Source organism: Pollachius pollachius (assembly GCF_949987615.1).
Source record: "Pollachius pollachius genome assembly, chromosome: 12".
In the NCBI taxonomy this organism is placed as follows: Eukaryota; Metazoa; Chordata; class Actinopteri; order Gadiformes; family Gadidae; genus Pollachius; species Pollachius pollachius.
In genome coordinates, this window is record NC_136945.1 from 10,514,959 (window position 1) to 10,528,392 (window position 13,434).

The 13,434-nt window shown below is 43.9% G+C and overlaps 1 protein-coding gene across 1 annotated transcript in view; it reads left to right on the forward strand.

The window, feature by feature from the left end:
• Positions 1–13,434, forward strand: part of cdh22 (cadherin 22) — a gene marked incomplete at both ends in the record, with an annotated part of 67,916 nt that overhangs the window by 15,668 nt on the left and 38,814 nt on the right. Inside the window, 2 exons of the mRNA XM_079747764.1 lie at positions 9,426–9,545; positions 12,040–12,207. Of these exons, the coding sequence (XP_079603890.1) occupies positions 9,426–9,545; positions 12,040–12,207 (288 nt within the window). The remainder of the gene's footprint in view (positions 1–9,425; positions 9,546–12,039; positions 12,208–13,434) is intronic.

Genomic DNA, 13,434 nt, shown 5'->3' on the forward strand with positions numbered 1-13,434 from the left:
CGCCAAAGATACCGCCATTCACACACGTCGTATAAACCAGCAAGGGAGCTAGTCTGGTCACACAGTTTTTGTCCTACTTTTTACTGTATACAGCTAGCAGGATACACTTCTAAACTGCGCATTTAATGCTATACCCATTGTGGACATTTTGAAACGTAGTTGTCATCAAGTCCTTTTGCGGACCACCTCATGTACAAAGGGTAACAAATGTATGAATACACATTCAGTGGCTGAGCAAAGAGTGCCAGCGTCCCCTTTCAACACAATTATTACTGGAGAAAGGTCATGGACAAAGGGAAAGAAACAGTCGGCAATGCTGCTTCACTCAGCATGTTTATTTAGCACACAAAACATGAATAAAAATGATTTTAAATGTTCAATTATTCTAAAGTCAATAATTGAACATTTAAAATGTCTATTTAAAGAATAAAAACTCAGGTACCACCTGCAGGAACCTCACGTTCCACCAGTGGTACGCATACTACAGGTTGAAAACACTAGGTTATTGATGGGCAGAGTACTTGTTATTTACTTATTTTACTATTGCATTACCTATAGAGCTATAGATAGCTCCAAATGTTCAAACCTTAATAGACGGGTGTAATGGCTAATGTATTAGTGTTTAACATGCAATTGCTCATATGTGTTAAGTTATATATATGTCTTATCATGTTTCCTCTTAGAACCACATTTGTCCTCCAGTAAATGTTTCTAAAGCGAAGCTTTCCTCTGTGATTCTCTGAATGGAGTCACTCCCCTATAGCGTTCATCAGCTCTATTCAGCACATCTGCAGTGGCCCTAGCCCTCGATTTCATTTGTCTGTAATTTTCTTGGAGTGTGCTCAGGCTGAACCTTTTGGGACTTGTACATTAGCCTATTTACCAACAGAATAGGCAGACACTCCAACAGTCTAACTAACAACACAACTTACACAATGCGCTGTTGAATGACGTCAGACTCGCTCCCTGTCCGTATCCATTAGCGTACAGGTGCTGTTTGTTCTGGTTGTATCCATACATATCAATATTGAGGTTTGTGTATTGCATATATTGTTTTTTTTTTTTAGGCAGATAGAAGGCCAGATGTCTAATGCTGCTAGCTTTGATTGATTGAGTGATGGACATGCATGTCATGATAAATATGATAGATTATCTTTTACCTAAAGGACTCATCCTCTTTAAACCCTTCAACCGCACTATTCAGCCAACCAGCAATGGCATACGCTCTTTGTTTTTTAACATGAACCATCCTATTCATTTTCTATGTTTTTATAACACCAGCGTAAATCGTTCCCTATATTCATTATTAAATGCTAATGTTGCCTCTTATCGATATTAGAAGCTTTAGGGTCCTTCCATTTAGAAGGAAGAGGCCCTTCTCTTCAACCTTGCAAACATATTCAGCCTTGGCTTTACAAATAAAACAACCCAATGGGCTCGGCTTTAAGTGAATAGTGTATCCGTTGAGGCCATTTGGATGAAGGCAGGATAACGGGTGGACCTAGCCGAGGTGGAGCAGCTTGGCAGCTGGTACAGGGGAGGGATAAGTGCTCCCAGCCAGGCTAAGAAACAAAGTAAAGGCTACGTAGAAGTATGTCATTTTTTATTCTCTGCATTGGCCACACACACAAAATACTGATTTAACATTTTTGGTAATGCAAGCAAAGAAAACAACTTCTCATAGGCCGTGTTTACAGTAGATATTATATCTAGATGCTGCAAACTTTTAAGAATTTGAATTGTATCTATTAAAAATCTTCTGATTACAAATAAAGCACAATGTTTTCACAACCCCCTGTTTAGACGTAGTGGGAGTTTACTGGAGATCCCAGCTTGATATGTGCATGTACATACATACCAATTTGTACACACATCTGGTTTTCACGATCTCCAAGAATGGGCGGAGATGTAGCAAACATGGTTTATGCCAATGTGGTATTAACGCCGACATTGTGGTTGAAAATGTAGTTCTGTTCCAAGTATACTGCCAGACTGGAAAGAATACTGCAGAAATTCGGATGTTTTGGCACACCTTCTTTGTCTCAATTCCCTCTGCCCCTCAACAGATGCACAGATAGCACTGACCGATAAACCACCAAGCCAATAAAACATACAACAACAACAAAGACCATTGTAGAATGATAACAAAGTTTAATCCCTTTATAATCCCTCACCATTATCCATCAACTATACTCTGAGGCAATGTGGGAGCAGGCAAGACAAACAGTAATGTATAAACCAAATGGCATGGGGCTCACTAAGTACTTGAAATGTGACGGTAGTTTTAAGACAATCTGATACCTGAAGGTCTGTTGAATTTAAAAACAGAGGAGCAAAGCACCAGGGACACAGAAGAGTCAAGATAAATTTAGCAGCAGTTATAAAATGACCAACCTCCTTTCACTTTTATCTCTTAAACAAATAATGGCAAGCTCAGAGACCATGTTGGAGTCGAGATTCAGTTTTTATTATTTTATACACGCAGCTTTTTACCTCTTGAGTAAAACACACACTACCCTTACACTCCCACGCATGCACATACCCTCACGCGAGTACGCACACACACACAGAAATACCCTCATAGTCATGCAGGCAAGCTTGATGATATGTTTGGTTACCCGTGAAATTTTGCAGCAAATCGAGTCTGCTGAAAATTTAACATGTTTTTGTGAGAAACAAATATTATGTTTTAAATGGAGTTAAATGGATCTGAGATGTGAGGAGAAGCAACAGGTGATCAGACTAAAAACACAGAGGAGGCACTGGGGCTGGCGTGGTTCTTAAGGGCAGACCCTCCGTTGTATCTGTGTAAATCATGCTGGGATCAACATTAAGTAGGACCTGCGTGTACAGTAGCTGGCGTGTGTAGATCTTTTTGCCGAGATAATTGGCAACAAGGAATAAATAATCCCATTTAGCAGTCCACATGTGTGTTCTCTTCTCTGCAGATGTATCTAGTAGATACCGGTTTATTTGGAATGGGTTCACTCACAATTTCAGAGGTATATTACAGTCATCTTTTATATATATGCATTGTTACGAAAAGGGCTTAGTAAATAAATAACCATTGCATTTGGGATTTGTTGGTAGTTAAGTAGTATAAAGAGGCTAACTGGATTGCTATGTAAACAAATATATATTTTTTTTGCTTTCTCCATATTCACATTTTATAATCCCAGGCACATGTCAATGTCGTGATATGAATGATACCATGCTCTTCACACCTCTGGTATCGCCAATATAGTGTATTTTCTCTTTCCTCTAACACTTCTGCCTCGCTTCCTAGCCCACTCCCTCACCCATTCTGCATTTATATATATCTTCATGTCCCCTATGAAAATTGATGGCGCTATTTGCTCATTCTTTCAATAAATCTTCATGACACGGAGGCCACTTGAGGATTTAGGAACTAATAGTCCTTCACGCTGCGCAGGGTTCAGGGAGGCGCCCAGAGAGTCTTCAAATTGCTGAACTTACCGTTTAAGAGAGCCGCGCTAACAGCGGAGGTTAGTACATTCTGAACAGCAGCTGAGAGGAGGAGATATGACAGGGCAGGTGTATCTTATAATCGATAGTCCCTGCCAACTACCCCCATTTATCTGACCAGGAACATTAACAGTCAATGACGGTGTCGGTCCACATCGATTCTTCGCTGTCATCCTGTGAGTGTGTGTGTGTGTGTTGTGTGCTGGCTCACTCTATTTGTGTGATAGCGTCTATTTGTGTTATAGAGCGTGCTTGAAAAGTGTGTGTGTGTGCCAAGCGCATGCATGCATTTGTTCATGCAAGTCGCAGGATGAGACAGAATTTGGCACGTGTCATCCTGAAAATGAAAGCGGGACGAGGGGAAGACATTTTCTCTGTGAATGATGGGAGTGATGTCACAAGATGAAGGACGATGAGACCCTCCTCCCTCTTCAACACCTCCCCTGTACAAGAGCATGTGTTCATGTCAACGTACAGGTGGCTGGTGCAGACAGTGAGCCTCTGAGAAGGCATACAGCCTAGGGACCAAGACGATGATGCCTTGAGTATTTAGGGAAAAACCTCTGTGTACCTCTGCCTGAAGAGAGATGAGCACGCGGGGGGGGCTGTTTATCAATCGATTCCTGTTATGGATCCCACCTACCGCTTTCATTCTCCTTCATCAATGATTGCTTCAATTGAGTTTTGTTGTCTTGTGGAAGTTTAAATGGCTTGACTTAGGCCCCGCCGTGGGTCCCTGCAATTTCCTATTAAACAAACAGCCTTGTCTGCACGCCAACGCGCAACCACGAGTCGAGAGAATAATTGGGCTGCAGATTTATTGCCGGCGTCTCGGTAGATGGAGAATATGTCTAAATCCTCTTAGAGACCTCATAAGGCATCTTGGTAAGCACGCCATTGGCTTTTATGACGCCACAGATTTTGTCTTCCTTTTATACTTAATCCCCAACCCCACCAGCCCACCCGCCTCCCCCATAACTCTGTCCCCCCCTCTTTCCGAACCTCCACCACATCCCCTCCACTATTTAATTCATTCTCTTTCTCTTTCTTGCTCTCTCTGTCGCTCTCAGTCTGTCTGTCTCTTTCTCTCGCCCTCTTCTTCTCTCTCTCTCTTTCTCTCCCTCCCCCCTCTCTTTCTTTCTAACCCTCTCTGCGCTGAGGCGTTTATATGGATGAGAGAGCGAGACGGGGGGGGGGGGGGGGGGGGGGGGGGGAGGAATCAATCATGTTTGGGGGGTTTCGGGGGGAGCGGCGGATAAATAACTTTTCATGTGAAAACACCTCAGCGTTTATGGCTTTACTAAATGATCCATAATGCGGGAGGGAGTTGCTTGGTCCTACAGATTAGAATAGGCCGGCGCAAGCACACACACACACACACACACACAAACACACACCACAAGACAACACAACACACACACACACACAATAGCACACACACACAGGGGCGCGTGCCTGAGACGTGCACAAATCTCTTTTATGAGGCTGCCTCTTAAAGGGCTGTCAGTCCGGTGTCTGCGCCGGCGGCACACTCCTCCGAGCCCCCCTCTCGGTAATTGAACCGTCTCCCCCGGAGTGGCGGAATGGGGTGGGGAAGCCATTTGGACAGCCTGTGTTGGTGCCATTAAACCCAGCTCATGCATAAATCTATCCTGCTAGGGGTTCGCGCATAAGAAGCCAACCTGATCCCCTTGAAAGAAGAAAGAAAGAAGAAATACATTCATGATATTTATTTATTTTTTATATCATCTTATCAGCAGACATGATACGTGTTACCTCCTCCGTTAAAGGGGCTTTTATGTTCAAGCACGGCTGTTCTGCACACAGGCTAATAAGGGGCCATCGCTGGGTGCGCTGAACACGGGGGTGGGTTCACACTTCAGGCTCATACACTGTGGAGCTTGTTGTGTCACATCCACTGTCTTTGTTCTGCTATATGGTAGTTAGTGGTGGTGGCGCCTTTTGCTGCCACGGACGTCGACACTTGTGGCAGGTGGGCAGGGACTTGGGAAGGGAAGATTGCCACATACTGGGAATAGCACCATCAACTACATGAAATTGAAAAAGACTTGTTTGTTTAGCCTGGATATATTCATAACATCAAAAGCCTGCCGCTTGCCAGTGATTCATTTTGGTTAGTCTCAGGTTCCTAGTCAATGTGTGTCAAAACAATATTACTTTGAGCTATTAGTGTCTTATTTAGTACCAAACTTTTCCATCATAGCATCAGCAATCGTGAGCAACAGAAAGCTATGACAGCACTAAGCTTGTCATTGGTATATGTATATATATATTTTAGTGGTCAGTTTAACGCGTTATTAACGGCGTTAACGCAAACCAACAAAAACTCCTTAAAAGTGTGTGTGTGTTTGTGTGTCACTCTGTTTGAGCCTGGTACTAGAGTTCAATGTTGTCATTAGCTTTTACCTCTTTTCGACCAATCGCAGTTCAAGGACCACCTGGGCTGTACCACTTCGGAAGGGGCTGCTCAGTTACTCCCCTCTAGACAAAATCGACTTGGTTGCGACGTTGACAGTTTTTGAGTGTTGCGGCTGTTGAGTGAGTGAGAGGTTGTGGGTGCACAGCTCAGGCTGTTGGACGGCGCTGCAAGAAACTTTTATAAACGCAATATTGTTATCCCGCAGTAATCAGCCCCATAGCCCCGAAACGTTAACGGCCCACCCCAGCTCTCCCGATTACCACTCCGCTGCCGTGTGTGCGTGTGTGTGTGTGTGTGTGTGTAGGTGTTATTCGATAGCCTGGTAATGTGTATGGGCCTTCGTACGGTAGGAATATTCATGCTGGTTTAAATAATAAATGTTATAGTATTTCCCACCTTTGCTGAGCAACAGTTTTGTTCGAAAGTTCAGTGATTGAAACAAATAAAAGCCTGGGCTATTGAAGTTTTACGGTAGGCCTACCACTGTCATGCACCTCCCTGATGTCAAGTGGACCGGGTTGAATTCACTGCGGGTCTCTTCTTATATCCATCTTACCAAATATATTTTATTACTGTCCTTCTCAACACTCTGATCTCATTAAAAGGCTAGCAGCACGAAATCAAGGGATATTTAGTATATAAAGAAATGTGCAATTAATTGCGATTAATCGCGAGTTAACTATGACATTGATGCGATTAATCGCGATTAAATATTTTAATCGCTTGACAGCACTAATATTTTTATATTCGATTTTGTTTACAATGCTTGGCAACGATTTAGGTGGTGACAAATCGTGTGCGAATGGGTTGTATTACAAATATTTTTTGGACAAAAATTCTCATCAACCCAGCCACCCATCCGCTTTATTGCTGTTAATAATGACAAACAGCAAAATAATTGCACCCTTGCACCCTTCTGCAAGGGTGCAAAATAATTGCACCCTTCTGTCTCATCCCAAAGTAATTTGTTTTAAGAACTAAACTAACAAAGATAATGCAAACCAGGTCCATTAGAAATCCTCCTTGTATTTCTGTTAGTATAACTTATTGTATCACTGCGTTTGTCTGTGTGTGTTTGTTTTCGGTGCATGTGTTTGTGCGTGTGTCCTTGCATGTGTGTGTGTATATATGATATCTCCATTAAGTCCATCAGAAGCAGAGTCAGTTGAAGAGAGCTGCCATCTGAGTCAATAGATAATTAATGAATCCTCCCAGTGATACTCTCTGGCAAAGTGCCCTGCCCCCCCCCCCCCCCCCCCCCCCCCCCCCCCCCCCAAGCCCCCTAACCCTCTACACATCCTCCTCATCTTCCTTTTTTTATTAATACAAACACAATAAAGTACAATTTGCATATATATAGTTCTCCGACCAGCCCTCCCAGCCCTGGGAACAGCTGAGCGTCTCGCTGATTGTAACCAGGGGAAAATTAAGATAAGACAGTAATCCCGTGGACAGAAAATGTGCTTTTTTGGCTGGACGCACATAGGGCCAGGGCGACTTAGGTAGGCAGGATGTGTGCGGAGCCCGCTGGTGTGCAGTAATGAAAACAGCCAGCCTCTCCTGGCCTCGTGATTGGGATGCGATGAGAGCGCCATATCGGGAGTGATCTCCCGCTGACACGCATCGTATGTTTCCCTCCTCGCGATCAGCCACCGTGTGGTTCTGCATATTTGGCTGAGATTAGGACTTTCTGGGTGGCTCATGACGTATGAGCCCACATCCACGCCGGACCAGCCAATTATTCCATTTTTGGACGAACTGAGGGAGATATGAGGTAATTGAAAGCAGATGCCCCACCCCCTCCAACCCCACACCGACATCAAAGCATACGCCATTATTGTGTTTGCGGACAACAAATATATTCACATGCATACATCCATACATTCATAAATGAAATAGCGTTTTATGAAATCCCTACTCTCTAATTCTCTTAAACCGCTGGGGGGGGGGGGGGGGGGGGGGGGGGGGGGGGCGCTTCAGGTGGTGCTATCGTTATTTGGCATTGGCCCCGTTGGCTAGCTAGCGCATGCTTAACGTCTTTTGCCTGTCATGTTAGCCGACAAGCAAGCCACTTACAAAGTGTGTGTGTGTGCGTGTGTTTGTGTGTGTCGGGGGGTTGAAACGGCTGCCATTGGCAACAGCGGTGCTGGGATAGCGATCAGAGCTGTCCGTGATAATGGCCCCGGTGGCTTTAATGATAATCTACTTGTGAATAACCCCCATCCCCCACACCAAGCCCCTTGGGAGCCCCAATGGGTGACAGGAAACAAACAGCGCTGTGACACTTCCCGCTAATTAGCTTCATTAGCATACGGCCATTATGTGGCCGGACGGTAGCATGACAGGGCTCAGAGAAAGGCTACAGCTGTGACCTTTAGGTGGGCAACACCAGCTGTCAGTAATTACCTATAGCCCCGGCCAGCGGCGCGGCAGTGACGTACACTTGACACTCGAGCCCTTGAGAAGCCACGCAAACCGCCACGTATAATTGAGCCTCGTTCTTTTGTTTTCCATCCGTTCCTCTTTTTTTGTTGTTGGGGAATAATTACTTGAAGCAAAGCATTAGCTAAAAAGGCGAATTGTCAACTGTTCTTTACCTTTGAAAATATTAAAAACAGAGAGAAACATTGGGCCTTTTAAGCTTTTTGAACCTCAGGGCTAGCTTTTACTAAAATTGGTGAGTGAATACAAATATGTGACTAGTGTGTTAAGTGCTGGGGGCTTGTGAATAAAGAACCCTGGTAGCTGATCACATACCACAGACATTGTGGTTTTGGTAAGGGTATTTGCCAAACATCGCTGCCTGAACACCCGTCATTTTGGCGGTGGAAATAAGTGATTAATCCCTAAGTGCCAGTAATCTGCAGTAATTGTTTGTTGAAAATTTCAAGCGCTTTTATCCTTCTTTGAAGATGGAAACGTTGAATGATTTGATGTCCTCTTTCATCTCGTGAGCAGAACTTCTTTGCCAGGCATTGGGAGTCAGACAACAATTTTACGCTTTAGTGGAAAGGTATTTTAAGCCTTCAAAACATCCATGAAAGATTCTTTATGTGGGGATGAATCAGTACCTTCTCGCAGCATTACCCAAATGAGTTAGCGCTGTTGAACACATGCATACAGATAAGATACCATGTATGTATGTTTTACATAAACACTAACACAAATTCATCCACAAACACACACACATACACACAGTGTCCTTGTGCTTATACTACACCACAATGTCCCTGCTGTGTGTATTTTGCTTTCCTGACCATGTGCCTCCTCTTTCTCCCTCTCCCTCTCTCATTCTCTCTCCATCTGTCTCTCTCTGTGTTTATCTCTCTGTCTCTCTCTCTCTCTCTTTATCTCTATCTCGCTCTCTCTCTGTCTCTCTCTGTCTCTCTCTCTCTCTCTCTTTCTCTCTCTCTCTCTCTCTGTCTCTCTCTCTCTCTCTCTCTCTCTCTCTCTCTCTCTCTCTCTCTCTCTCTCTCTCTCTCTCTCCTCTCTCAAATAGGAGCATCGGTGATGAAGGTCATTGCGTCCGACGCCGACGACCCTACCTATGGCAGCAGTGCCAGGGTGGTCTACAGTGTTCTAGAGGAGGAGAAGATTTTCACTGTGGAAAGACACACAGGTCAGAAATCAACCGCAGCAGCATTATCATTACTCTTAGCACTAGTATTATAGTATGTCTCTCTTTCGCTCCTAATCTTTGTCTTTGACCCCAGAGCTTCATTGTTGGGGTACTTTGTGGCTGCGCTTCCACAGTATACTGACATTTTTGTTTTTTAAACTTTTTCCATGGATGAGTCTATCGTTATTAATTTTTCTGCAGCTTGTCTTATTATGTAGCTAGTAATGAAATGGGGACCAAGACTTGCCAAAATGATGCATAATATTGAGCCATTAAGATTGCATTTCTTATTGCCTATCACAAATCCAGACGTATGCAATCCACATACACCAAACCATATTTACGAATGGAAACATTATGGTGGAGATCCATAAATACATGATTAATATAATGTATTCAGATCATATGGAAATATAATAGATGTAAATATATTTATATTATTCCAATGAGGAACAGCAACAGTGACAACTTTACAGCTTCACATCTTCGGAGCTTTAGCGGACGTCTATCATTTAACCTTTTTAAGAAAAGAATGCATACAAATGAGGCGATAGTAAATGTGAGGAATGTACTAATGATCAACCATTGATCTCCTGAATATTTCATCTCGTCAAATTTGAAAGTTGATTTGCTGGGGACAGCACAATCCTCGGGAGAGTCAAAAACTGACTACTTTACCAGTGGTACTTTCCTCCGCAGTCAGCATATTGAAGAATCCCACTGGCTGGTCTGGCAGGTACTAGAGAAGATATAGCCCCGTCCACGGTCTCCCAGGTGATGTCTAGGCTCCATGGTGCTCTGCAAATGCCCCCCCCGGGAGGGGCACTACATGTTTAATTGATTCCTCCCCTGCTTTGATTTGGTTAGCGGCAGCGAAGAGGGGATGATGAATGGCTCTCTCCCCAAGGTGCTCTCTGGGAGACTGCAAGGCGCTTTATTTAGGAAACGGGACGACCAAGTGCGCCCATTGGGTCACAAGGCATGGTGACGGAACTGAGACATTGCTTTGTTGTCGCATAGGTTGTAGTGAAACTTTGAACGTATCAGACGACCGACGTCTGATCTGCTGGCTTTGCAGTTGTCCTCTACCATGCATATAACATGCGTTTAAAGTAAGAAGAGTAGCAGATCAATTTGTTTGAGTAGAGTGTAGAATATGTCAAGAGGAATAAGGAGTGTCTTGGGTGTGTTTGCCTCTGACTCTTTTGAGAATCTTGTGGCCATGCTGTTAGAATTAATGATTATCATAGCATTGATTAATGCTGTGAAATCACATGAACGCTTATAACAAATTATTATGGTAGACATGAATATGGACTTTGGCTGTGCTGTCTGGATGGTCTCTCCACTTTTCTGCACCACTGCTCTCTGTGCTTTTCCCACGACAGCATGACCTGGAGTGACGTGGAGCAGCCTAATGTGACCAGAGCGAGAGAGCTGTGCATCAGACACCAAGCACACCTTTGGGAGTGACTTGACATGAGCAGTAAAGGCCACTATGGATCATGTCAAGGGTGGAGTGGATGGGATGAATAATGGGAATAGGTTACAACTGCATGTTGCATATATTATCCAGATCTAAGTATCTAAGAATATTTCTACCTCTTTGTGGATTTTATGAGACAAAAAACCCTTTTTTGTATTTAAACAGGGAGATCATTCTGCTTCAAAGTGTGACTGCATAGGTAGATAGAGAGACAGAAATATATATTGATGGCTAGATGTATGGATGGAAAGGATGGATGGATGGACAAAACTGTTGAAAAGACTAAACGAAACTGAGATTTTGTTCAATTATTATTAGTATTTTATTTTGAGAAGCGAGGAAAACAATATCTTTCAATCTGGTCTAAATAAAGCTAGACTCCTCTGCTTTTCTTTATCTCCCTCTCTCGCTCTCTATCTCTCTTTTTATCTCTACCTCTCTTAATCTCCCTCTCTCTTTCTCTCTGCCACTCTCTTCATCTCTCTCCCCCTCTCACTTTCTCTTTCTCTCCCTTGCTCTCTTTCCTTCTCTCTCCTCCTTGTTATCTCTCTCTCTCTGTCTCTCTCTCTCTCTCTCTTGCTTTCTCTCCGGTTCTCTCCTGAAACCCCTTATGTTACGACGGGGGACCAAGCAGAGCTCTGCCACTACTGAAGCAGTACAGTTTTCATGCGCTATCTTCCATGTAAGGCTTGGCTTCTCTCCGCCAAACCAAACTGTGTCATTTTGAATACAGCCCAGGCACGTAATAGTGCATGCACACAAAGTATGAGCACGACGACAGAATGTCCTCCACTGAGACGCGACATGCTTCGGTGGGGGGATTGAATGCGCTGTGCTCCTGCCACCGCATTAGAGTGCACCGTGGGAGTCAATATTCGATATGGGGGGAGGAGAACCATAGCTTGTTATGGTTAAAAAGTGCAAAACAGGAATGGGAGCTTTTTGTTGAATCTGAATCATCTCTCCCCTCTTCCCCCCCGCCCATCGGCATCATGACAACATCATCAGGGATCATCCTGACGGCGGTGGCGGATCTGGACCGCGAGACGAAGGACCGCTACGAGCTTGTCGTCAAGGCGACAGACATGGCGGGCCAACTGGGCGGTCTCTCTGGCTCCACCACGGTCACCATTGTCATCACCGACGTTAATGACAACCCGCCTCGCTTTCCGCAAAGTGGGTAACACACTGACACACACACACACACACACACACACACACACACACACACCCTTTGAAGGGATTTCTCCAGAAGGACCAGTGCTGAAACAACAAATATATTTGTTGACCGTCAGCAGATAAGTACATTTATGATTTGGATCGTTTACTAACAGTTGCAGTCATTAAACGGAAGGGAAAATACAGTTTTTTGCCGCTTAAATCCTCAGGAATGTGCAATATGTTTGCTTGGTTTTTTTTCTTCCTCAGATGATAAAACGAATGCTTACGTTTTTCTTGGCTGAGCCTCAGTGAAGCGAGCAAATCACATTGGACTCAACTTGCACTTTATAGACTGAGAGAGGAATCCATTAACCCCCAGAAAATAATCAGGGGAGAAGGGCGGGATGAGAGGAAGATAGTTAAGAGAGGGAGAGCTAAAGAGACCAGGTGGGATTCCAACAACCGTTGGTAAGAACAGAGGAATACTGAATTCTGACTGAGGAAGTGCGAAACTCTTCTAAATGAGGAATTTCATTATAATTCTGTTTTAGACAAACACATGATCTCAAAGTAATGGGATGTGAGGCCTTTGGAACATCCTGAGTGAGGTTCATGAGAAGGTCTAATTACTAAGGACTGATTTACCCCTGAGGGAATACATATCCCTGTATGTCCAACTATATAATGGCAGTTGCAAACTTGCCTGGAGAAGGCATCGCACACAAAAGGTTAACTCAAAATGACATTTCACTGCAGTTTATCTTAATGTCCCCGAATATGGCAAAAGTGAATTTAAAATCCCTTTTGATATTTCATATTTTTGCTTAGCACTCAGAAAAAGCTAATTTTCTCTATTACACCATTCTCTGTCACTGTCTCTATCTGTCTCTCTCTCTCTGTCTCTCTGTCTCTCTCTCTCTCTTTTTCAGACATCAAAACACACACACACACACACACACACACACACACACACAGCAGTAATATAGACAAGATAGTCAATAAAGGGAATCTATGTGTGGCACGGCAGTCAATAAACCCTGAAGACCGTCAGCCAGCTGCCGTCGTCTAACTTCAGCTTGGATCACCTATAGGGTGACCCTGCATACTAATGCTGCCCCACTGCTCCGATCACCACCACCCTCTCATCGGTTGCTTTCATAATCATGAAAACAACAGTAGATACAGGAACAGCATACAGGACATAAATGTGCTCTTGTGCACAGGCAATACAGCCACTGATAA